Raw genomic sequence first — 25,872 nt, 5'->3', positions numbered from 1 at the left:
ATTGGCAGTTCCTGTCTTGTAAGCTGAAGAGATCGTTTTCAAGGACTGTACGGTTTTAAACAATCCATTATTTTATCTAGTTTGGGGGAAAATCCCTATTTATTGAGAGTCAGAAACGTATTCAGATTTGCTCATTTTGAGTTCATTACGTTCAAGAGGCAGAAGGAAGCAGGAGAGGGAGTGTGAACGAGCGTGAATGCTGCCCCAGCCAGGGGCAGATGTTTCTGTGGAAGGTTTGGATAAGGGACAAAATACAGATTTGACACGTTTTTCTTCATTACTTTCTCCAAATACAGTTGTTATATACTTGTAGAAAATGATGCCAAAGAAAAATGATTTCATTTCAATCGAACTTCGTTAAATATATTCAACTTTATTTTTCATTTTTTAAGAGAATCATGGTAAAATGCCTAACTGATCAGATCTGATATAATCTTATTTTAATGCCCTTCTCATAAAGTGAAACATACATTCTTAAATTTTTTTCATTGTTTATTAAGTTAGTTGTGTGAAAATAGATATTTAGGTTTAGGCCTCAAAGAAAAGAATCTGTCATATTGACTGTTTGGCTTAATATGGTTAAACTTTTAAATATCTGTGTGTTTTATTTACATATAATGTTTCTAATACTAAACATTGACTAATCTCTCATTAATATACCCAAAGTTTAGGTTTATTGGTAATGTTTTTAGCCTAAGGAGTCAGGAAATCCATTGTTTTTATTCTCATGCATTTTGATTGTTTTTAAACTCTGCCTTTGTGAAGTGCTTGAAAATATTTTTACATTAAAGTGAATAAGTAAATTGAGAAGAAAATTCATTTTAAAGTTTGTACTAATTTAGAGAAAAATGAAGACTTCTGTGCTTTTTCATTATTAATTATTCACACTTGTGCCTGTTTTTTATTCCTATTTATCACTGAAATATATCTTTAGATTTATAAATCGAAATGCTGATGAATGTCTAAATGTCTCAGGTTTTGGTTCAGAGGAAATATTTAAAATTTAATGTTCACTGTAAAAGATTATAGAAAATTATTTTCTGAAATTACTTTGGTAGTAAAGATTTTCCTCTCTTGCATTTTAGTATGACATGATGGGAAGAAATCAGACTGCAGTGAGAGAAGAGATGATTCGTTTAGCAAACTATTTGGATAGTGTAAGTTGTATTTTCTCTTAGAATTATTTTATCATATTCTTTTACAGTCCCAGAACAGAATTTAAAAATTGTCTCATTTTGAGCTCTAATTATCCCCAAACCTAAATGACTCAGTTTTCCAGGGGTCTTTTTTTTAAAGTTCTTTTTGCAACTATTTTTATGTTTGAAAGGAAAGTGTAATTGTGGTAAGATTTTGAGACAAGCAAGAGACTTAATATTAGCATCTACTTTATCTTTAGAGTACATAGGCTAAGGTACTTTGCATTATGAAAATATCTTTGAATTTTTACTGAGAGAACCTTATTTTGATTAAGGCTGCCTCCTACTCTGAAAACATGATATGGCAAAATTTGTGTGTGTGTATGTGTGAGAGAGGGAGAGAGACAGAGAAATGTGGTTTGAGATTTTGGGGTTCAGTCATCCAGTGGGAGGTGTTGAAAATTAGATAGAAGTTCTCATAAGATGATTTCATCTGTAAGGTGTTTCCCTGATGAATACCAAGCCTAGTAATAATGATGATGATAATAGTATTCTGTTGAGCATTTATGATGCTCTCAAAACTGACTGAGTGCTTTACATTTAAGAACTTATTTATTCTTCACATTATTTTTATGAAACAGATATGAGTTCTAGATTCCTTTATCTGAAAGTTTGGGGCTATATGTAATTAGAATTTTAGATAAGAGTTTAGAAAGGTGCCAACCAGTGGTTGTTGCCACCAATTTAACACTGACAGGCATCTCCAGTTTGAGGTGGAGTGAAGAAGGAAACTTCACCAGTGCAAATAGCTCAATTGTGATATAGCATAGCAGTGAGACCAGCAAAGCGTGGTGGTGTTACAGCTCAGTTATGAAGCAGCATGGCTGTGAAACAGGGTGGCTAGGAGGAAGTTCTGGAGCGAGGCCCCTCTGCAGATAGACAGTTCTCCTCTGCTTTGCTCCACTTTGTGCAGGTCTGCTCAGCAAGAGGGGAGCTGACTTGTATAAACAGAAGCACCTGTCCCTGGTCCCTGATTGGCCCATCCTTATGCAAGTGAGGACTCCAGATCTTTGCAGTTTGATGGGTCCAAAAAGCACTGTCCTGATTGGTCAGAATGGAGCTGCCCTGATTGGTCTGTGAAGATGCTGGTGGGGAATACAGCTGCACAGCTCTGACTGGATGGGGAAAGCCTCAGTCCTGTGGGTTGAAATACAATGCAGGAACTCCTTTATAAGGGCAGGCCCAGATGGCAGAAGCACAGTGCAGGCAGGCAGTTCAGTGCAGCCTTCTCCATGACATGAGCTTTGTGGGAGAGGCCCTGTTTAGAAACAGCTACTAGGCCCTGCTTTTATTTATATATTCATTTATTTTTGTTTTGTATACAAAAAATGTTTTTGGGGATGGTTCCCCACTTGATTCAGGGTGTTTTCAGTGCTGCTTCCTTTTGAAGGAGCATCCTTCCGGAAGCCCTGCTTTTCTTCCTGTAGGCTGACAGGGGAGGAGCAGCCTACACACAAACTACCGTTTCTGCAGGGCTGCAGACAGTGGTGATTTTATGGCATCCCGGGCATTTCACATCCGTGAAGTAGGAACTGGGGCTCTGCACCAGATGCTTCTTCTCGTGTCTCCTCTTCTCTCCTGGAGAGGGATGAAGGAGGGCCTTAGTGAGAGGTGTGTTGTTGTGGAGAGGTTGTCACTGCCGGAAAGCCAGGCTCTACTTTTAAATTCGAGCCCAGTCAGCCACTAGGAGCCTTTCTTACTAGGGATTATCTTCCTTAGGGTCCACAAAGGTAACATGGTTCACTAGGTATTATATAAACTCCTCCCACAGGATCTTGGGGTAGCATAATGTAATCAAACCCATTGGTTTCTCTGTAGTGAAATGTGTGAATATTTCCATTAACTGAGATAAATGTGGACCATAAATAGGCCTCCATTAGGTTAGGGTAAGTTTTGGTACTAACTTACCAGAAAGTCTAAATTTCCAGAGTTTGTCAAATGTTGGAGTGGATGATTAAAAGGATTTTGAACTTATGTTACTTTTATTTTGTGGATGAGGAAACCCCTTGAGAGGTTAGGGTCTCATATTGAAGGAAATCTTGTTTGAGGGGAGGAGTCCTGTTTTTAATTTAAGTACTTATGTTACTTCATTGTAAGTTAAAACATCCATACTTTAATATATTTTCATACTTTTGTTTTCTTCTTAGATGTACATTATGTTAAACATTCGGATTGTGCTAGTTGGACTGGAGATTTGGACGAATGGAAACCTGATCAGCATAATGGGAGGGGCCGGTGATGTGCTGGGGAACTTCGTGCAGTGGCGGGAAAAGTTCCTCATAACACGTCGGAGACACGACAGTGCGCAGCTGGTTCTGTGAGTGATTTTTAAAAAAAGTACTGCTGGTGAGATGGTCAGAATAATGATTTTTGCTCGCTTTTTAAATGATTTTTGTGGGGTTTTGAGCATTCGTTTAAATAAGGAAAACAGTCTCATGTAGTAGGACAAGTGAGGGTATGATAGTGAGACCTGTCTGGTGTGTGGGATTCCTCGTCACCTTTATCCCATGTCCTCCTTCCTGTTTCTTGGGTTTGGGTTACTCTCACTTTGACATTTTTTCTAGTTCGTCTCGTGAAAGGACATATGGAGAGAAAAATTGTGACCTCTTGCATGTCAGAAAATGTATTTCACAGTCTCAGAACAGATTGTAAAATGACCTCATTTTGACCTGATTATCCTGGTGTCTGAGTAACTGTCTTTCCCAGGTGTGCTTTCTAGTTTGTTTTGTAACTATTTGATTACTTGGATGGGTATAAAATCCTAGGCATGTGATCTTTTTCCTTCAGAGTTTTGAAAGCATGAATGTGTTTGTTATCTTTTCACGTGTAGTATTACTATTGAGAAGCCTTAAATCATTCTGATTCCTGATCCTGAGTGTGTGGCCTTTTTCTTTTTCTCTGGGAACATAGAGGATCTTCTCTAGTTCCCAGGTGTCGTTAAGTTTCTTGATGATTAGGTCTCTTGCTGTAGGTGTCTAGTCAGTGATGTACTGTCTGCTTAGTGGTAATTTCAGTCTTGAAACTGATGTTCTGTAGTTTTAGGCGTTTTTCTCAAATTGTTTTGTAGATAATTTCATCTTCTTTATTTTTATTCTTCATTTCTTCTGGGATTCCTTTTACTTGGCAATTGAATATTGTGTTTATCCTCTAATTTTATTATCTGTTGACTCCTTTCTTCTCTTTGTCTTTTTGTCCACTTTTGGGGATATTTTCTTAAAATTATCTTCTAAGCTTTATATTGAGTTTTTAATTTCTGGCTGTATTATTTTTAATATTTAATAGTTTTTTTGTTCCCCAGAAAATTTTTTATATAATTAAGTTTTGACTTCATGGGTATAATAGTTTTCCTACTTTCTTTGAAATATTACTGATATCTTTAAAAATTTTTTTGTCTTCATATAGCAATTTCATGGTACCATAATAAAACTTAAACTTATATTAACACTTTATACAAGTATATTCCAAAAAGTTACAACAAAATGTTCACTTAAAATATTTAAAACAGCCCTGGCTGGTGTGGCTCAGTGGATTGGGAGCCAGTCTGCAAACTGAAAGGTCGCCAGTTTGATTCCCAGTCAGGGCACATGCCTGGGTTGTAGGCCATTGTGAGAGGGAGCCAGTTGATTTGTCTCTTACATATCAATGTTTCCCTCCCTCACTATCTCCTTTTTCCCCTTCTCTCTGAAAATAAATAAATAAAACCTTAAAAAAAAAGAAGTCACTATTTAAAAAAATATTTAAAACATTTTATGCTTCTTAAAAGTTTTCTGGCTTGATAGGCTGGCTTTTTGCCGAGAACATGTTTTACTTTATATGATACTTTTTTTTGCCTCCTTCAATGAGATGCCTAAAATACAAATTTTTTTCAGAGGAGAAATTTCCCTTGATTTTATTTTGTTTTCTTTTGTTATATGAGTTAGTTCAAAGCAAGGCACTGGAAATGCCAAAATGGATTTTTATGGCCCTGTAATTAAAAAGGCTTGGTCATGACCTTTTAAAAAATAAGTTTTTATTTATTTTTAGAGAGAAGGGAAGGGAATGAGAAAGAGAGGGAGAGAAACATCAATGTGTGGTTGCCTCTCACGTGCCCCCTACTGGGGAACTGGCCCACAATTCAGGCATGTGCCCTGACTGGGGATCAAACCGGTGACTCTTTGGTTCTCAGGCAGGCACCCAATCCACTGAACCACACACCAGCCAGGGCTGGTCATGACCTTCTTATTAATTTTTAGTAAAATTGTACCTGCATGTATCCTCAGATAGGGAGCATACTATCTAGTTCACGTAAGCCTAAAAGGAACAGACATCAAGCATACCCCCCGGGCCTTGCCCAAGTGCACCTTACCAAGCTGTGTTCTCACTTCCTTTTGGTCTCCATGTGTTGTGGTAGAGGCATTTCCCAAATGTCAGATGATGTCTGGTTTCTGTTTGTGGTTAACATGGGGTGCTGAAAAGCCATTTGGAAGCATTGAGTACCTGAGTGGGGCTTGGAGACTTTTGGGTTCACTGTGTGGCCATCTGGCTGATGTGTTTTCTTGGAAATCCCCTTGTGTCAATATCTGGAGTCCTTTTCTCCTGGCTGTTCAGATGCCCCAGAAAAGGATTTATTCATTCATTTAAAAGATATTTATTAGGGGTATAAAAGATTATACCTGTAGACACTGGGGTATAGCAGTGAACAAAGCAGATAAAACTTCTTGTTCTCATGGAGTTCATATTCTGGTGGAGGTGATTGGCCATGAATGAGATGAATAAGCATATATAATATGTTAAATAAAGGTAAGTTGTAAGGCGGAAAAATAAAAGGCTTGGAGGAGTAAAGTGGAAATTGTAGGTAACGTGGCAAATTCTCAGTGAGAAGATGACTTTTGAGTAAAGGCCCGAAGGCGGTGAGCGGCCGAGTTAGGGGTGTCACTGGGGAGGACGGGTCCAGGCAGAGGGAATAGGTCCTGAGATCCAAGTGAGGGACCGTGTGGAGGCCACTGGGCTCCCTGCCCGGCAGCCTCCTGTGTGCACATGTGGTCATTGGGTTTATTACCTGTCACTAGAGTGTTTGACTATATAAATGGAATGCATCTCAGGGAGGTTTTCATTAGAAGGTAGAAAATATTTTGTGTTTTCTAAAATGCATCTTCATTTTAAAGAGTGAATTTGTAATATTAATCTTATTTTCTGATAATAAAAGAGAGAAGGCTTAATTGTATTCTGACTTTAAAATGTCATTTAATTTTGCCATCTTCTCCCAGGTTTTGTAGGTTCTATCGATCTCTTGAAGATTATCCACAGATAGAGGAGCAGTGTGTTCCTTTATCCTCTCAAGCACTTCTTACAACTTTTACCTTTTCTTTTCACTCAGGAAGAAAGGCTTCGGTGGGACTGCGGGAATGGCCTTCGTGGGAACAGTGTGTTCCAGGAGCCACGCAGGCGGGATTAACGTGGTATGTTTTTGATCTTGATGTTCACCTTTGGGTCTCTGCATGAGGACAGCGTCAGGCATTCATTGAGTCTACACTTCCTCCCCTTGTCCTTAAAACTATATTTTGGGTATATTTAGGGACAGTGTAGAAGTGGCAGAGGGGTGGTTTTTCTAGAGACTGGATTAAGTATTCTAATAACTTATTATGTGTTTATTAGCTCCTTACTTTTTATAGATGAGGACATAGAGACTCCATATAAGAAAGTTAAAGTAGAACCATGAATTTGTTTTCCCATAAAGCACCATAGTAATCTAAAGTACAGTATTTGATTTATTGCTTAAAGGGTCTATCTTCATGATCAGTGTGTTGAGTCACACATTTCTTACTAGACTGAAAGGTATAAGGACTGATGTTGTGAAAAAATAATCTCAGAAACAAAACATATTCTTTTTGCTCAGAAACCTAATACTTATTATGTGTTTATTAGCTCCTTACTTTTTATAGATGAGGACATAGAGACTCCATATAAGAAAGTTAAAGTAGAACCATGAATTTGTTTTCCCATAAAGCACCATAGTAATCTAAAGTACAGTATTTGATTTATTGCTTAAAGGGTCTATCTTCATGATCAGTGTGTTGAGTCACACGTTTCTTACTAGACTGAAAGGTATAAGGACTGATGTTGTGAAAAAATAATCTCAGAAACAAAACATGTCCTTTTTGCTCAGAAACCTAATTAATACCTTCTTGTATTTGGACAGTTTGGGCAAATCACAGTAGAGACATTTGCATCCATTGTTGCTCACGAGTTGGGTCATAACCTCGGAATGAACCATGATGATGGGAGAGATTGTGTTTGTGGAGCTCAGAACTGCATCATGAATTCAGGAGCATCGTGAGTAATCGAATTCTTTCTTCTTACTCTTTTTAATATGGTTTTGTAGATCGATGTCCCTTAAACTGTGGGACATACACATATCCCAGAAAAAACCAGGACAATTTATTCCAGGCTCTGCTGAAATCAGTGCATGATACACTAATGAACAGTCTGTTTTTAATTAAATAAATAATTCTACAGGGCTTTCAGCAAGAAACATTTATGTAGTAGGCACAGGTGGGTAGTTACACTCTTCTTTAAAGCAGGTGACAGACCAAAAGATACCAGAACGTGGGAAAATTTACATCTGAATTAGAAATCAGGGGAGGGTTTCTGCTCGATTTGGTGCGGGTTGGAATACAGATGGAAGGACAGTATGAAGCATTTACTCAGGAACCCCTTGAGAAAGCACTGCAGTGTCACTGTAAGCAGAAGAAACCCTAATACAGTCCTACCGCCATCTCCAATTTTATACATAAAGGTGGGAGGCAAGACAAAGAGGAGGAGAGAGAAGAGTTAACGTTTATGGAACTCGTTTTTTTGTATCAGGTGCTGTTCTAACTACTTAAAAGGTATTAATCATTTAATGCTCAGCAGCCTAATGAGACGTAGGTATGTTTTCATCTCTGTAGGTGAGGAAAACTGAGGTCATGCATCTAAGGAAGTGGTAAAACTGGAGTTTGAAATCAGGAAGTCTGGTTCCTGTGATCCAGAACCTGTGATCTTAGAACCCCTTCTTTTGCCAGGGTTCAAAAATAATTTAATTGAGGATCTCATGGTGAACAAGAACCATTGAGTCGTTGGCTTCTTTTTGATGCAGAGTTGTTGTAAGTCAACAAAGTTGCATCTTAATGTAGTTGGCAGCCGTACTAAGCAGAGAGCTGGATACAGCCACAGCGCATGTGTGCCGTAGAAGTTGAGCCAGAGAAAAAAATTATGTATGAAAGATGTTCATCTTTAATCAATACAGATGAAGATTTCGTATGGGGGACTATCCATGGCCCCAAGGAGTCACTTCTCTCAAACCTCCTGGGGCAATGAAAGATAATAAAAACTTAGGTCCATCAGCACTTTATCTTTAGATCTGAGAGAATAATTGTAATTACACCCTGGTGTAAAGGGGAAGCACTCAGGTAGCATTTACTGCAGAATCGATATGTTTTTGAGCAAATACTAGGCTGAAAAAATTAATAATGAAAGAATTAGAGTAGTGCTTATGAAAAAACTATACTTAATAAAAATGCGGTTAAATTCACAAGAAATGTCATGTTTGTAAAAGATTTTCCATGGGAGATTCTGGGAAGTAAATTTAGTGTTGGCTTTGGCTGGCAGTGAGGTTGAGGAATACATAAATTCAGGGAATGAGGAATAAATAATCAAAAGTGAGATAAAACAAGAGACTGAGGTGCAAAAAGGAGTATTCAGAGGAAGGATGTCGTGAAGCAGTGCTGGAGAGGAACTGGGAATGGTGTGGGGCGGCGAAGAGCGGCCCGTACTTCATTCACTGTTGTTGAGCACGTGCGAGGCTTTGTTTCAGGCACTTAGAATATCTCAGTGAGTTGGACAAAGACTTGCCCTTTATAGAGTTTACACTTCAGTGGGGGGAAGACAAAATGTTAACATAATAAATATATCAGCAAGCAGTCACAGACTACTGTAATTATATCTAGGAAGCATACCTGTGACTAAGAGGCTTCAAATAAGTCAAAAATGATCATTTTCATTTATAAGATATATGATCATTAGTGAACATTTGTTATAGTTGTTTATTTTATGTTATTAAAATATTTAATGTGAAAAGGACCTTAAGGGAAAATCGTCACTTATATTAGAGAAACTTTAAAAATCTCTTTAATCATTGACAGATTACAATATATAAACAATATATATATATAAATGTAAACAAAAGTCTGGAGGAAGCTTTTGGAAAATTAAAAGAGAGTTTATTCAGATAATGATTTGCAAACCAGGAAACATAGCCCATGGTATGAACCAAAGATATTTTTCAAAATGGGTGGGATAAGGCAACTTTTGTAGAAGGAGCTGACCGTCAAAGAGATGGGTTGCCAGGGAAAACAAGACCATAAGCTTCCATTATTTCTTTTCTGACTGGTGGGGCCACTGTACTTTCAGTGGTTGGCTGACTCAGAGGTCAAGCAAGTGGGGTTTGCAATGAGAACAATAGGTGATGCATGAGTAAGCATTTGTTAACATCCTTGTTTCAGCCCAGGCCTGTAGAACCAAAAAGCTGTTTTCTGATCACACCACTATAGTGCAGGGAGTGTTATTTGACAGGAATGCAGAGTATGGTTTAGCAAAGAGTGCAATCAGCACAAGGGGTGCCGCTTGCTCCGCGGGTGGTTTTGGAACCCCAAAGGGCTAAAGTTATGCTTTGCAAGCAGCATCGGAGCTTAAGTGGCAGAAGTCCAGATATTGGAACAGGAATTATGGTATTAAAGTTCTGATAAGTCTTCATGATTATAGAAGTTCAAATGAATAATTAGTATGGTTGATTTAATAGATAAAACTTCAGCTCTATGCAGAACAGAGCATAAATCTTCATTGCAGATGTCCAGTTGACCGTTTGGCCAAAAGAAGACTTTCATAATTTCCAAAAAGCAGAAACAGGGCAGGTCTCATTCTTTGACCACAAAGTGGTAAGACTATAGATATTGATAACAAACCCCTTAAATGAGCCGATACTTTTAAAGCACTCTCCTAAGTACATTTGTGCCAAAGAAGAGACCTGAAGTAGTTATAAAATATTTTGAAGGTAATGGTATTGTGACTATTACATTCTAAAGTTACTACATACTGAAACTTAAACATGAATATAAGATGATACTAAATTTCAGATTGTCTGTTTTCACCATGAGAAGAGCTTCAAAGAAGTTTTTTTTTATATTATAAAACTGTAACTTTGTAGGGATGTAGAAGATGTAAAGGGAAGAATGTAACTAGATCTTGGGGAGAAAAGCTGTTGCCCTAGGAGATGCTGACTGTGTGGGAGTTAAAATAGAGGGAAACTGCCAACACCAGGCGGTTCGATGGAGTGGGATCCCGTTGGAGTGGGATTCACGGGAATTAACCATATTCTCCTGCCGACTTCCTGTCTCTGCCAGTGCCTCTTACTGGCTGTGCTTAATTGGATACACAGTCCATGTAGGTCGGTCTCCACCAAGCACAGAGCACACTGGAGAAGGGTGGGGATAAGATTTATCAGTCCTGACACTGTATCTTGTTTTGGAGGTTCCAGCTAATGCACTGAGTTAGGAAAAGATTTAGGAATAAATATTTGAACAGGGAAGCAGCTCAGATGATATGATTGTCTGGTTTTGAACAGTAAGGGAATCAATTAAATAGTATTAGAATACAGTTATAAGATAAATGTATAAAATAGATAGATTCCCAATAAACTAGCTATAACCGTTTTGAAAAGCATGAAGGAATAAAGTGGTTTTTATTTGTCCAGAGTTCAAGGTAGCTTGGAATCTACTTCATAGGAAATATGTAGGACTTGTTTAAAGAGACAACAGAAGTTTATTGACAGTTAAATATATAATTTAGTTACAGACAGTGTTGTTTTATGAGATGACTAAATATTGGAAATAAATGTCTTCAGGTTAATTCTTAAATTTAATGCAAATCCTATCAAGTTCCAGATAATTATATATTTCTTTAATTCTGGAACATGACAAAAATAAATTTAAAGTCAATTTGAAGGAATAATTTTGTGATAATAGTGAAGAAAATATAAGAGAGCTTTTCATACTAGGTATTAGGGTATTTGGGGATTATACATATCGATAGACTCATAGTAGAAAACTAAGAATTACTAAAAGTGACATTTTTAAAGACAAGATAGATTATTCAATAAATGGATTGGTATAATTTGTAAAGATTTGGAAAAAATACAGATCATACATCATATATCATACATTAAAATAAAATTCAGTTACATAAGGAAATAGAGAAAAACATGATTTAATAAAACACAGTCATGGATAGGGAAAGATTTTCTTAGCAGAGACTTTCCCCTCTTGCCCCCTCTCCACCAAAAAAAAATCCTGGAAAGAAAAAAACAACCTGTGGATTGAAGAGTTAGGTCACGGACAACTCAAAGAGTGAAGGGCAAATGCCAAAAAATATAAAACCCCGTAGGCTGCATTATGATTTTCATGCTTCCTAATTACTTTTGCCTTTATTTGTACCTTTTTCTACTTATACGTATTAAAAATGATAGCCTATGCCTGTGTTGATGTAAAGATGAATATAACCAGGTCTGGATTTATTATTGTGACTTCCCTTTTTTCTTCTGATTTTAAAAGAAATTAAGCTTAAAACACTTTCGTGGGCTGTGGAAACTGTGGAAATTAAGCTTAAAACACACCGAGGCGGTGTGCCCAGTGAGTAAGCCGGCCCGGCCCCTGAGGACACCTCCTTAGAAGCGCTGGGGTGTCGCAGAGGATGGTTTGTGAAGTGCTGGTCGTTAGTAATGTGCCCCTTTAAAATGTATTTATTCATGTGAAAAAGGGAGTATATGAAATATCCTTGTGTGAGCTATTTCCATGTTAAAAAAATATGAACATGTGGAAAAAGGTTGGAAGGCTGGCTGTATGCCAAAATGTTGAACCGGTTGTGTCTTTTGGTGGTGATCTTTTAAGTCCTTTTCCATTTTCTTCTTGCTTTTCTGTGTTTTTTAGGTCATTTTGCTCTGAGAAAACACTTATTTTTAGTTAGGAACTAAAACAAAACAACTTACTAGAGGTGTTGTAGAAAAAGTGTAGGTGCTGTTCTGTTACAACATTTAATAGCATCGAACCTTGAAGTGATTACTGTTACCAGTGTTCCCCAGACTGTGTTCTTGAGGACTGATAATGCTGTTGTTGTTAATTTTGTTGTGGAGTTTTAAAAAAAGTTTTCAGGGGGCGATTATATTTCAAATAGATCTGAGTGGATTGTCTTGATATTGTTTTCCCATTGCTGCTGGTACGAGAATAGTTTCCCACTTTAGCAATCTAATAAGGATTTCAGCATAGATGTAGTTATTTGTGGATTGTTGCCTCTGCCTTTTGGGGAGGTTCTTTGGTTGTGTAGCAAGTCAGCATGTGAGTTTCTGCCAGTTTTATTGGTCTTATAATAATAATTTTATATGTTAGTATAATAAGTTGAAATTAATGAGGGCAAAAGGAAGAATGTTCTAAATCTAGGAATATCAAGTTTTGGAGAATAAAATGTCTTCCACTTCGCAAAAAAGAATGTAAGTGAGACCTTCATTACTGAATGGAGGGGGTGGTGTTTTTATTAATGGTGGTGTTTTCAGTTGCATCATCTCGTGTTTCTCTCTCTCTTTTTTTTTTTTTTTTTTTAACATCAGAGAAAGCCTGCTCTGCATCCCAGGTTTGCCTCTCACTCTGTGACCTTTATCTTTGATTCTGATTTCTTGTTGATGATTGCTTCCTATGGAAGGTATGGCTCATGCCAGCTTTCTGACCTCTAACAACCTCCATCAGGTTGAGCAAATGCATCCTTTTTTTCCCTACAGGATTTCTCAGCCCTGGTTAAACATAGCCTTCCAGTTGACTAGGTTCCCCTGAGCAAACCTGCAGGAAGGGACGCACCGAGGATACTCGTGCTGGGTCTTATTCTGGTACAACTTGTGATATATTAAAGCATTGTCGTTGTGAAAAATAAAACATACAGAAAATCTAGCTAAAGAAATGTGTAGCCGAACTCATTTTTATAAAGTGAACACTGTGTAACCGCCCGAGGCCTGTCGCTTGCTACCAGTTCTCAGAAATCCTTGTCATACCTTTTCCCTACAGGTAGCTGTTATCCTTGCTTTTCTTTACAGTGTTGTCACGTAAATATGTATTCTTAACTACTCTAGTTTTTTGCCTATTTTGAGCTCTAATTATACAGTAGACTGAGTAGAGTTAGTCAACAGAATTACAGAAGTCTCCCTTGTCTGCGGTTTTGCTTTCTCTGGTGTTGTTTTCTGCAGTTTCAGTCACCCACAGTCAACCACAGTCTGGAAATATTAAAGAGGAAATTGTAGAAATAAGCAATTCCTAAGTTTTATCTAGAAAGGAACAATTCATAAGTTTGAGTCATGTACGAAGTCTCGCACTGTCCTGCTCGGTCCTGCCTGGGACGTGAATCATCCTTCTGTCCGGCCTACCCACCTCCCGTCCACTCACCCTGCGGACGTTGCATCACCCCCATCACCAAGAGAAAGGGAAGAGAGACCGCATTCACGTCGCTTTTATTACAGCATGTTGTTATAACTGTCCCATTTTAGTATTAGTTATTGTCGTTAATCTCTACTGTGCCCAATTTCCAAATTAAACTTCATCATAGGTATGTGCATATAGGAAAAAATTTAGTATGTATAGGGTTTGGTACTCTTCACAGTTTCAGACACCTGCTGGGGGACTTGAAATGTATCTCCCATGTGTAGGGGTCTCTGCCGTGTACAGTGTGTTTCCTGTTGCCTGCAGCTTCTTTTAGTTGGCCTTCTGTTCGTGACATTTGTCCATTCTGATGTAGGTGGCTGTAGTACATTTGCATTTTTGTTGGCTTCCATCTTTCTTTGGTTTGATGGTTGCCTCCTGGGATTTAACTCCTCTGTACCTTGGAGTTGCACCCGAGGAGACAAGCTCAGAGGTAGGAGTTGTGGGGAACTGTCCACCATAACAACTGCCAAAATCAAAGGCGGGTGGAAGAAATGTGCTGTGGGGTGCAGTGAGTGCCCACTATCTACCTCATCAATGACTGATATTATCTGCTCTAAACTTCAATAATAAGTTGAGTATATAGTTGTATTTTATTGTGCTTTTACTTAGCATTTCCCTATTAATGAGATGAGATTAGATCACTTACTCATCTTTATGAATCACTGGAATTTTTTTATGTGTGTGTGAAGATACTGTTCTCTTCCCAGTTTTTGAAAATTGGGTTGTCTATCTTTATTCATTTGTAGAGTGGTTTTGTAATTTTTTTGGTGACCTAGTGAAAAGTTGTTAATTTATCAATCTACTCTTTCATGGCTGTTCCTTTCTGTGTCTCACTTAATAAATTGTCCCCTAACTTTACTGTCACAGAGATACTCTTATACTATTCCCTTTCCCACTTTTCATCTATTTTTGACTTTGATGGTCCATAATCCACCTCAAATTACCATTTGTGCATTTTGTAAGGTAAGGGTGATGTTTTTCCAATATGAATACTTGGTTGAACTGGCACCACTTATTAAGAAGACTTTCTTTTCATTGTTACTTTTTAAAAATATATTTTCTTTTTTACACCATTACAGTTGTCCCATTTCCCCCTTCATCTCCCTTCCACCCCCTCCTCCACCATTCCTCACCCTTTACTTTATGTTCATGTTTCACAAGTTCTTCATATTCTATATTTCCCATACTATTCTTGCCCTCCCCCTGTCTATTTTCTACCTACCGTCTATGCTACTTATTCTCTGTACCTTCTCCCCCCTTCTCCTTCTCCCACTCCCCTGTTGCTAACCCTCCATGTGATCTTCATTTCTATGGTTCTGCTCCTGATCTGTCTGTCCTCTTAGTTTGCTTTTGTTTTAGGTGTGGTTCTTAATAACTGTGAGTTTGCTGTCCTTTCACTATTCATATTTTTTATCTTCTTTTTCTTAGATAAGTCCCTTTAACATTTCATATAATAAGGACTTGGTGATGATGAACTCCTTGAATTTGATCTTATCTGAGAAGCACTGTATCTGCCCTTCCATTCTAGATGAAAGCTTTGCTGGATAGAGCAATCTTGGTTGTAGGTCTTTGGATTTCATGACTTGGAATACTTCTTTCCAGCCCCTTCTTGCCTGTAAGGTCTCTTTTGAGAAATCCACTGACAGTCTGATGGGAACTCCTTTGTAGGTGACTGTCCCCTTGTCTCTTGCTGCTTCTAGGATTCTCTCCTTCATTTTAATCTTGGCTAATGTAATGATGATGTGCCTTGGTGTGTTCCTTCTTGGGTCCAACTTCTTTGGGACTCTCTGAGCTTCCTGGATTTCCTGGAAGTCTATTGCCTTTGCCAGATTGGAGAAGTTCTCCTTTATTATTTGTTCAAATAAGTTTTCCACTCGTGGCTCTTTCTCTTCCCCTTCTGGTACCCTTATAATTTGGATGTTGGAATGTTTAAAGATGTCCTGGAGGTTCCTAAGCCTCTCCTCATTTTTTTGAATTCTTGTTTTCTGTTTGGTCATTTTGTTCTTCCTTCTGGTCCACTCCCTTGATTTGAGTCCCAGTTTCCTTTCCATCACCATTGGTTTCCTGCGCATTTCCTGTCATCTCAATTAGTTTAGCCTTTATTTGTTCCTCTAATTTGTGATTAAAATCAACCAGTTCTGTGAGGATCCTGATCACCAGTGTTTTGAACTATGCATCTGATAGGTTGGCTATTTCTTGGTTGCTTAAAAGTATTGGCTCTGGGGTTTGAGCTCTTTTTTCTGCTTGAGCCATGTTTTGGTCAGGTCACGCCTATTACATATGAGGGGCGGAGCCTTAGGTGTTCACCAGGGCAGGGTGACCCAGTTGCTGGGTTGTGATGCTGTATGTGGGGGTGGGGTCAGAGAAGGGCAATGGCGTTTGTTCCATTCTCTCTCTCGGATGTTGATCCCCTTTGCTGCTTCCTGCAAGCAAACTGGGTCCCCCTGGTGCTGGCTTCCAGGTGTGTGGGCCTGTGCACCCTCCAGCACCCTGTGGGGTCTGTCCAACAAACTCTCCGTGAGCCTGGGAGCTTCTCCTGGCACCTCGACCCCAAACGTTTCTCCAGTTGGTACTTTCAGGCTTTAACTCTCGGTGCTGGGGCCCTAGCCTGTGCGGTCTGTCTCACTGCTGGCTCCTTCGCCTGGTTTATCTGTGCATGAATTTGTGACCGTGGTCAGCCAGCTGCCTAGCGCCCTCACTGGGTCTGCCTGCCACCACCTCACACCTGGGATCTGCCAACTGCTGCCTGTGCTCCTGGGTCAGTCCGGCAGATCTTTCCTGCCTGACTCTGCTCCACCAGCTGCTGACTCTGCCCCTCTTACTGGTCTGGCTGAATGGTTCGTTGTTGTTGGACTTCTGTACAGTTCAATTTTCTGTGTTTTGGTTGTGTTTTTGTTACTAAAACTTTGGTGTCCTTAAATTTGGTTGTGTGAGGAGGTACAGTGTTTCCACCTACACCTCCATCTTGGCCGGAAGTCCTGATTATTACCTTTAATTGTCAGTTTGGTCATGAGTCAAGTGTCCATAAATATATGTGTCTATTTCTGGGCTCTTCAATTTCATTTGTTTGTCTGTATTTGCATCAAAAATGCACTTTCCTCAATCGCACCGCTTTATAGTAGGTGTACAAAGGAAGTTCTCCTATTTTGATCTATTTGTTTAAACAGTATGGTGGTTACCAGAGGGAAGGGGGTGGGGAGCAGTAAAGGGTAAGAGGGTGAAATACAAGGGGATGAAAGATGGTTTGACTTTGTGGGGTGAGCACACAATGCAGTTTTCGTCCTGCATCATAGACATGTACACCTGAAACCCATGTGATCTTCTTAACCCCGTCACCCCAGTAAGTTTAATGAAAGGCAAAAAAGTAAAGTAAAATTGGAAAAAAAGACTCTTTTGGCTGTTTGTGACTTCCTATGTAGTTTTAGAATTGCCTTATCAAGTTCCACGAAAAAGTCTTATTGGGGGATTGATTGGTATTGTATTAAATCTCTAGATTAGTTTGGTGATGAATTAACACATTTTTATATTTATACCAGGTAGCTTGCCCAGTCAGGAATAAATTTAATTTAAAAAGAGAAAACACCTTTTTAGTATGGAGTCTTCAAGTCCATGATCTGCTTTAATTCCTTTTATTAAAAAATACTTATTTTTCCTGTAGAGATACAATTTCTTTTCCTAGTGTTATTTCTGTACTGTATGTATTTTTATTTTTATTTTTGTTCCTATACTGTATGTTTTTAGATGCTTTTATAAATATCTTTTAAAAATTCACTTTCTAATTACTTATATAAAGTAAAAATTGGCTTCGTGTATTTATTTTGTATATTGAAGTTTTACTATACTCTAGTTTAAAAGTGGTGGGTTTGTGTAGAATAAAATTAGGGACTCAAAAGTGTAGGAATATACATATGACTTCAAAATTCCTCTAGCTATTGTCTGATTAATACATTCTTAAAGAAAATATTATTGAATATGTACTATGTGGCAGGTACTGTACTAACCACATAAAGGTCAGCAATAGGAGGTAAAAAAATAATTACAGCCCTGGCTAGTGTAGCTCAGTGGATTGAGCACGCGCCTGTGAAGCAAAGGGTCACCGGTTCCATTCCCAGTCAGGCCACATGCCTGGGTTGCAGGCCAGATCCCCAGTAGGGGGCACATGGGAGGCAACCACACATTGATGTTTCTATTCCACTCTTTCTCCTTCCCTTCCCCTCTCTCTAAAAATAAATAAATTAAAAAAATAAGAAAAAATAATTACAAACCTCTGTTTAATTGAAGTCTTCTTTGTTTATCAAATAATTATTACTCTAGTTTGACATTTCCACTTGATGTCTATTAGATTCAAATTCCTATTTGTCCCTCCAAAAAGCTGCTCTACCACAGTCTTCCGCAGGTCAGTTAATGATAACTTCTTCCGTCTAGCACGGAAATCTCAGAGTCATCCTTGACTTTTCTGTTTTGTCACATTCTTCTTCTTATGGCTATTCCTTTAAAACATAAATAATCCAAACAGTTCTTTCTGCTTCCCCTGCTTTCATGTTGATCTGTCATCATCATCCAGTGGATTTCTGCAGGAGCTTCCAGCATGGTTAGCATAGTAACCATGGTGATCCTATTCAGATATCGAGTGGCTCCTGCTCAGCCCTTTCCATTGTGCCATTCTCTCCCTTCTCCCTCTCCCCAGTGTCCTTCTTTCCCTCATAGGAGAAAGTCAGTTTCTTACAATGGCCTCTTCTGATCTTTGCTGATGGTATCGTATGTTATTCATTCCTTCATTGACTCATTCCACTCTAACCCTACTCTCTGCTTTGTTTTTCCTTGAGCATGCTGGTTGGGCCTCACTCTTAGGGTTCTTGTTCTTGCTGTTCTTTCTCCCTGTAATGTTTCCCCACCCCAGGTAGTCAGTTGTGAGTCAATTGTCATAATGCTTGAAATGCCTGTCTTGAATGCTCTTTTAAAAATTGTAATCATGCCCTGGCCGGGTAGCTTGTTGCTTAGAGTGTTGTCCCTAATATGCCTAGGTTGCGGGTTCCATCTCTGGTCCGGGCACATTCAAGAATCAACCAATGAAAAAGCATCAATAAGTGGAACAACAAATCAATGCCTGTCTCTCTCCCCTTCCCCTCTCTAAAATCAAGAAATAAAAAAATAAATAAAATTGCAGTTGCTTCCCCCCCTATATAGGTCATCCCCCTTTACCTCTTCACCTTTCCCCGCAGTGGCACTTGTCTTCTAATATGTCACCAAATTTACTTATTAAGTTTATAGTCTCACTCACTAGAATGTCACCTTCACAGTGCTGGGGATTTTTGTCTGCTTTATTTACGGTTTTATTCTTTAAAAGAGAAGAGTGCTTGTACATAAGAGATGTTTAGCAAATATTTGTTGGATGAATTACATTGTACAAAAGGATTCCTCACAATATTTCTAAACAGAGTAGCAGGAAAAAGAAAAATGTGGAAAACAAGTGTTTTTGTTATTGTCAAAAACCTAGTTAGTCAAAATACTGTCTTTGCTCATTCTTTTGTCATACATGATTGTACAGGTTTCTTCTCTGCCAGTCAGTCTGTTAAAATCCTTCAACATCCCACATTGAAAGACCTTTTTGTCAAAAGTGGTTAACAGTACCAGAGTGTTCTAGGCAGGCTGTTTTTCCTCCCCAAGAGCCTGGAGCCAGGACTGTCTATTTCCCTGGAGATCCCGGGCCAGTGAGCAAAGAAGAGTGTAAACTGTATGCCCAGGGAACACAGTTTCTTCACAGAAAGGATCTGTTTCTAGATTCCTGGTGCGTACAAAGACTCAGCAAAGATGGGAATGCTTCCTCAAAAACTATAATGCAACAGTGTTTATTCCCACTGCTACTTCTGGCATCATTGTTCAAACTGATGAAAAAGGGATTCTTTCAGGGCACCAAATTCCCCTGATAAAAAATTTTAAAAAGATTTTATTTATTTCTAGAGAGAGGGGAAGGGAGGGAGAAAGAGGAGAGAGACATGGATTGGTTGCCTCTGGTACATGCCCCAGTTGGGAACTGAACCCGCAACGTGGGCGTGTGCCCTGAGTGGGAACCGGTGGCCCTTCTCTTCTCTGTGGAACAGCACCCAGCCACCTGAGCCACGCCAATCAGGGCTCCCCTGATAAAATTTTCATGTGACTTAGATTTCTCACAGATTCTCGTCATATGTGTGGGTGTGTTTCCGACTAGTCTTCAAAAGTAAAAACAGCCAGTAGGATTATTTGAAAATATTTGATAGTTATTGAGTAAAACAATAATTAACACTGAACATGTAAAATGTATCAAAGTTGCATGTGTTTCAGTCTTACATGGACAGCTCAGGCTGCACAGTTTCTAGATGCTCATCTAGCTTTCAAAGTGTTTACCAGTGTTCTCAGGATTTATCCTGAAAGGCCTTTGAACCTCAACTGTAGCTGAACTTCTGCACTGTGCATTCTGCTTCTTGATGGCTGTAGTGCATTCTAGTAAGTGATAGTGAGGGAAACACGTGAGGGTTATCCTGTGGAGTGAGGAAAAGATTGGGGAAACGTGTAGCTGTCTTCAAATGTTTGAAGATCGATGGAAGATAATTAAAACTTAATCCTGAGTTGGACTAGATCACTTTTAAGCTCTCTTCTGATGATGAGATTTATGATTTTGTATTTCAAGGTAAGTGATTGTTTGGAAGATATTTTCATGGAGGTATATTATAGTGAAACCCAGATAGTAATTACTTATACTAGTTGAAATGATGTTCTATATTTGTTAGAAATAGAATTCTCATTTCTCTCTTTTGGTTAGCTTATTTCCTGCTTTTAAAACTGTTTCTTAATACAATAAAGATTACATAAAAATAAACAATTCATTTCTTGCTGGTTGGAGGGATGACTTCAAATTTTCAAAACGAGTAATTGCTGTAACATCAGCTCTTTTTCTTCGTGTTTGTTACAGAGGTTCCAGGAACTTCAGCAGTTGCAGTGCAGAGGACTTTGAGAAGTTAACTTTAAATAAAGGAGGAAACTGCCTCCTTAACATTCCAAAGCCTGATGAAGCCTATAGTGCTCCCTTCTGTGGAAATAAACTGGTGGACTCCGGGGAAGAGTGTGACTGTGGTACTCCAAAGGTAAGTTTAATTTTTGATTTTTGCCTTGTTAAATAAACCCAGGATTTGCAAAAATAAAACAGCGCGCTTTGGGCAACTCTGGCACAGGAGCTGAAGTCACATTTAGTGACGTCTTGTTTGTGGAAATATCTTCCTGGGATTGGTCATTGCTTCCTTGCCAGGACACAACTGATGGTGTCATCTGTTTGGACGTCAAGGAAAATGCTGTTTATTCTTGTATTTTTGCTACCTTCTACCACTTCTGTTATGGTTATTGGGTCATTTATTTACTTTAAAGAATGGATCCGGTTTCCACTTGGCTCTGTCTTTATAAGCTTTCACATTTTGGCACTGCCTTGCAGAAGTATTTATTCAGTTGAGCTCACTTTAATAATAAATGGAATTCTCCAACGTCCTTCATTGACAAAGTTATTGGCACTGAAATTAACATTCTCCCTTTATTAACCTCTAGTTTACCTGCTGATCTCTGGCTTTATCACACCCGTTACCCACACCTATTGCCACAAGCCCGTGCTCACCTTCATTATTGTTCTAGATCTTAGCCATTCTCCTCTCAAAGTGGTCTACTCAGGCTCTTTCCTCTTAGGCCTGGCATTAAATTTTAAAGAAATTTGTTCATTTATGTGTAAGCTTTACTACATTCCCAGTCTTTTCCACAAGTTCTTCTTCGTCTTCTTTGCCTGACCACACCTGGCTTTTGCCGGAAGGAAGACCACATTCTAGAAGGACAGTATGTATTTTATGATGAACTTGTGTCGGGCCTTCATTGCATTGCTGCTGTGGGTCAGGGACTTCTGCTCAGTGTTTTATATGCCGTTATGCTCACAGCAAGCCACATAAACTGATACTTTTATATTCTCATTTTCAAACGAGGACAATAAGGCCTCATAAGGTGTGTTTAATTTCAAATTAACTTTATGTACTTAGGATAACTAAGCTCTTTTCCTTTCTAGGCATCTAAGTTCTTTATTCTTAGATATCTTGTTTTGCTTTCTCCTGGCTGTTAGTTTACTACCAAAAATATTGAAATAGTCTCAATGTGCTTCTTGAGTTTTCACAAAATTATTCTTAAAAAAATATAGCCCCTTTCTCTCAAATATCACAGCTTTTTTTTTTTGGTTCTTGGTATAAAAGTTTCAAATAGTAAGAACAAGCAAAATTCTCCTTTCATAGCTTTATTTCCCCTGTAAATTTTCTAACATTTCTTCAGTGGTAATCATTCTTATAAGCAGAGTGTTTTTTTTCAGACTTTATTCCGTACATTTATATTCATACAATGTGCGCACTTATAAAGAGTTGTGTTTATTTTAGGATTTTATCTTTTTTTTTAAGATTTTTATTTATTTATCTTTAGAGGGGAAGGGAAGGAGAGAGGGAGAGAAACATCAATGTGTGGTTGCTTGTCATGTGTTCCCTGCTGGGAACTGGCCTGCAACCCAGGCATGTGCCCCGACTGGGAATCAAACTGCGATCCTTTGGTTCATAGGCCCGTACTCAATCCACTGAGCTACACCAGCCAGGATGTATTTTAGGATTTTATCTTTTTACATGAATGAAATCAGACTTAATGTATTATGTACAGAGTTGTTTTTCTATTAATTTATCTTGGAGATTTTTCATGTTATTGTATTATGTGGATAATCTTTTAATCTGCTAATTACTGTTCTAATATAAGGATGTACTAGGATGTACCTATGCTCTCATTAATGGACACGTAGTGACTGTAGTCAGTATTTTTTGCAGGTAGCTGCCCAGTTCTCCCAACACCATTTGTTGAAGAGGCTATTTTTACTCCATTTTATGTTGCTGCCCCCTTTGTTGAATATTAATTGACTATAGAGAGTTGGGTTGATTTCTGGGCTCTCTGTTCTGTTCCATTGGTCTATGTGCCTGTTTTTATGCCACTACCAGGCTGTTTTGATTACAGTGGCCTTGTAATACAGTTTGATATCAGGTATTGTGATCCCTCCTACTTTGTTCTTCTTTCTCCAAATTGCAGCTGCTATTTGGGGTCATTTATGGTTTCATATAAATTTTTGAAGTGTTTGTTCAATGTCTGTGAAGTACGTCATTGGTACTTTAATAGGTATTGCACTGAATCTGCAAATTGCTTTGGGTAGTATGGACATTTTGATGTTGTTAATTCTTCCAATCCATGAACATGGTATATGTTTCCATTTGTGTCTTCCTTGATTTCTTTCTTCAGTGTTGTGTAGTTTTCTGCATACAGGTCTTTTACCTCCACCAAAATAAATTCAAGGTGGATAAAAGACTTAAATATAAGCCACAACACCATTAAAAGTCCTAGAGGAGAACATTGGCAGGAAAATCTCCACACAGCAACATTTTTACTGATATGTCCCCTAGAGCAAGGAACATAAAGGAAAGAATAAACAAACAGAATCTCATCAAATTAAAAACTTTTGCATGGCTAAAGAAAATAGTATTAAAATAGAAAGAGAACCAACTATATGGGAAAACGTATTTGCCAATGATACCTCAGAGAAGGGTTTAATCTCCAGAATATACAAAGAACTCACAAAACTTCACTCTAAGAAGACAAATAACCCAATTAAAAAGTGGGCAAAAGACTTGAACAGACATTTCTCCAAGGAGGACATACAGAAGATCCAGAGACACATGAAAAGATGCTCAATATTGTTAGCTATCAGAGAGATGCAAATTAAAACCACAATGAGATACCACTGTACACCAATCAAAATGGCCATCATAAACAAAGCAACAAACAAGAAATGTTGGAGAGGGTGTGGAGAAAAGGGGTCCCTAGTTCATTGTTGGATTGCAGACTGGTACAACCACTATGGAAAACAGTATGGAATTTTCTCAGAAAACTAAAAATGGATCTGCCTTTCAACCCAGCAATTCCACTGTTAGGATTATATCCTAAGAACTCTGAAACACCAATCCAAAAGAACATGTGTACCCCAGTGTTTATAGCAGCACAATTTACAATAGCCAAGAGTTGGAAGCAACCTAGGCGCCCATCAGTAAATGAATGGATCTAAAAACTATGGTACATATACACAATGGGATTCTATGCAGCATAAAGAAAGAAGGAGCTCCTACCCTTTGCAACAGCATGGATGGAATCGGAAAGCATTATGCTGAATGAAATAAGCCAGGTGTTGAGGGACAAATACCATATGATCTCACCTTTAACAGGAAGCTAAACAACAAAACAAACAAGCAAGCAAAATAAAAACAAAGACACTGAAATAGAGATCAGGCAGACAGTGACCAGAAGGGAGAGGGGAGGAAATTTCAGGGGAAAAGGGGAAGGGTTTACAGGAACTAGTATAAAGGACACATGGACAACAACCAAGGGGCATGGAAATGGGAGGGAGGTGGGGAGCACTTGGGGGGGTGGGCTGGGATGGGAGTAAAAGACAGAAAACTGCACTTAAACAACAATTAAATAAAAAAAGACACAAAAATAAAACAATAAAACATTCACCATAAAAAAAAAACAATTAGTATTTTTCTGTTGCAAACGGTACACCCTTGTACGTGCTCATAAACGTACAAGTATTTCTCTAAGAGGATTACATAAGGGTAAAATTACTGAATTGAAAAACACTGCATTTTTTAATTTTATTAGAGACTACCAAATTTTATACAAAAAGGCTGTGTCCATTTGCAGGTCTACCAACACTCAGTGGCACTCAGTGCCCACTATAGTTACTAGCAGAGGATAATGAATGTTTTCTTAATTTTAATGGCTAAAAATAAGAAAATATTGTTTTATTTGATATCTTTTATTAACTGAAAAATAATATCAAATAGGTGTTTCATCACCAAAAAGGATTTATTTTGGGAAAAATAAGGGGTCGTAACCCAGTCTGTGCAGACATGGCCAGCCACATGCACACTCTGGCCGGCATGCCATGATGAAGGACATGTGTAGAAGGGAAAAGGAAGTTAGAATCATAGAGCTTTATTACAGACATGGAGTTCTTCCTGTAGGGCTCTCGGGATTATGTAGAGTGTGAGAATTGCCATAAGCCCTAGCTCCTCTCATATACTCTCCTGACTGATTATGCTTGTTTAAGGTTTCATTTAGTATTTTTAAAAAGTTTTTATTTATTTTATTTTTAGAGAGAGGGGAAGGGAAGGAGAGAGGTCAAGTGTGGTTGCCTCTTGCATGCCCCCTACTAGGGAGCTGGCCGGCAACCCAGGCATGCACCCTCACTGGGAATTGAATCTGTGACCCTTTGCTTTGCAGGCCTGTGCTCAATCCACTGAACTATACCAGCCAGGGCTCATTTAGTCTTTATTACTTTTCATATGCTTCTAGGCCATGTGCATAATTTTCTTCTATGAATTATTGTTTTTATATCCCTCATCAGTTTTTATGTTGGGTTGTTGATTCCCTTTTTTCTTTTTAGAGAAGAGAAAGCAATTTTTTTTTCGGATTTTATTTATTTTTAGAGGGGAAGAGGGGAAGAAAGAGAGGGAGAGAAGCATCCATCTGTTGCCTCTCCCATGCACTCATCCCAGTGGGGGACCTGGCCCACAATGCAGGCAGGTACTCTAACTGGGAATTGAGCTAGAGACCTTTTGCTTTTTGGGATGATGGCCCAACCAACTGAGCCACACTGGTCCGGGATGTTAATTGTTTTTTTTTTAGATTTATTTATTTATTTATATTTAGAGAGAGGGGAGGGGAAGGAGAAAGAGGGGGAGAGAAACATCAATGTGTGGTTGCCTCTCACGTGTCCTCTCCTGGGGACCTGACCTGCAACCCAGGCATGTGCCCTGACTGGGAATCGAACCAGCGACCCTTTGCTTCACAGGCCCATGCTCAATCCACTGAGTTACACTAGCCAGGGCGGGATGTGAATTATTTTAAATCTATTTTTAGAAACTCATGTATTAGGTGCAAAGTCCTTTGTTGAATATGTTCTAATGTTGAATCTGGTCATATGTTGAATGTTTCCTCTCTGCCTGTAGCTTACCATTTAGCTTTAAAAAATTAACCAACTTTATCTCTCAGAGCAGTTTCAG

General features: G+C 38.6%; 2 protein-coding genes across 2 annotated transcripts in view; one reads left to right on the top strand and one right to left on the bottom strand.

The window, feature by feature from the left end:
• Positions 1 to 25,872, top strand: part of ADAM9 (ADAM metallopeptidase domain 9) — a 104,324-nt gene that overhangs the window by 28,875 nt on the left and 49,577 nt on the right. Inside the window, exons 8-12 of the mRNA XM_037166907.2 lie at positions 1,086 to 1,157; positions 3,344 to 3,513; positions 6,553 to 6,634; positions 7,375 to 7,508; positions 20,676 to 20,847. Coding sequence (XP_037022802.2) covers positions 1,086 to 1,157; positions 3,344 to 3,513; positions 6,553 to 6,634; positions 7,375 to 7,508; positions 20,676 to 20,847 — 630 coding nt within the window. The remainder of the gene's footprint in view (positions 1 to 1,085; positions 1,158 to 3,343; positions 3,514 to 6,552; positions 6,635 to 7,374; positions 7,509 to 20,675; positions 20,848 to 25,872) is intronic.
• LOC119065011 (40S ribosomal protein S27-like) lies at positions 2,565 to 2,820 on the bottom strand (the record flags this gene model as incomplete). Its single annotated transcript, XM_037166925.2, is given in 3 exon segments — positions 2,565 to 2,632; positions 2,635 to 2,655; positions 2,658 to 2,820. Coding segments are annotated over 3 exon segments (252 nt in total), but the record flags the coding sequence as incomplete, so codon positions are not given.

This window comes from Artibeus jamaicensis, unplaced genomic scaffold, assembly GCF_021234435.1.
Source record: "Artibeus jamaicensis isolate MK-2021 breed Jamaican fruit bat unplaced genomic scaffold, CSHL_Jam_final scaffold_833, whole genome shotgun sequence".
Taxonomy (NCBI): domain Eukaryota; kingdom Metazoa; phylum Chordata; class Mammalia; order Chiroptera; family Phyllostomidae; genus Artibeus; species Artibeus jamaicensis.
Note: the sequence above shows the minus strand (reverse complement) of the source record. Positions and strands in the feature narration are given on the sequence as shown.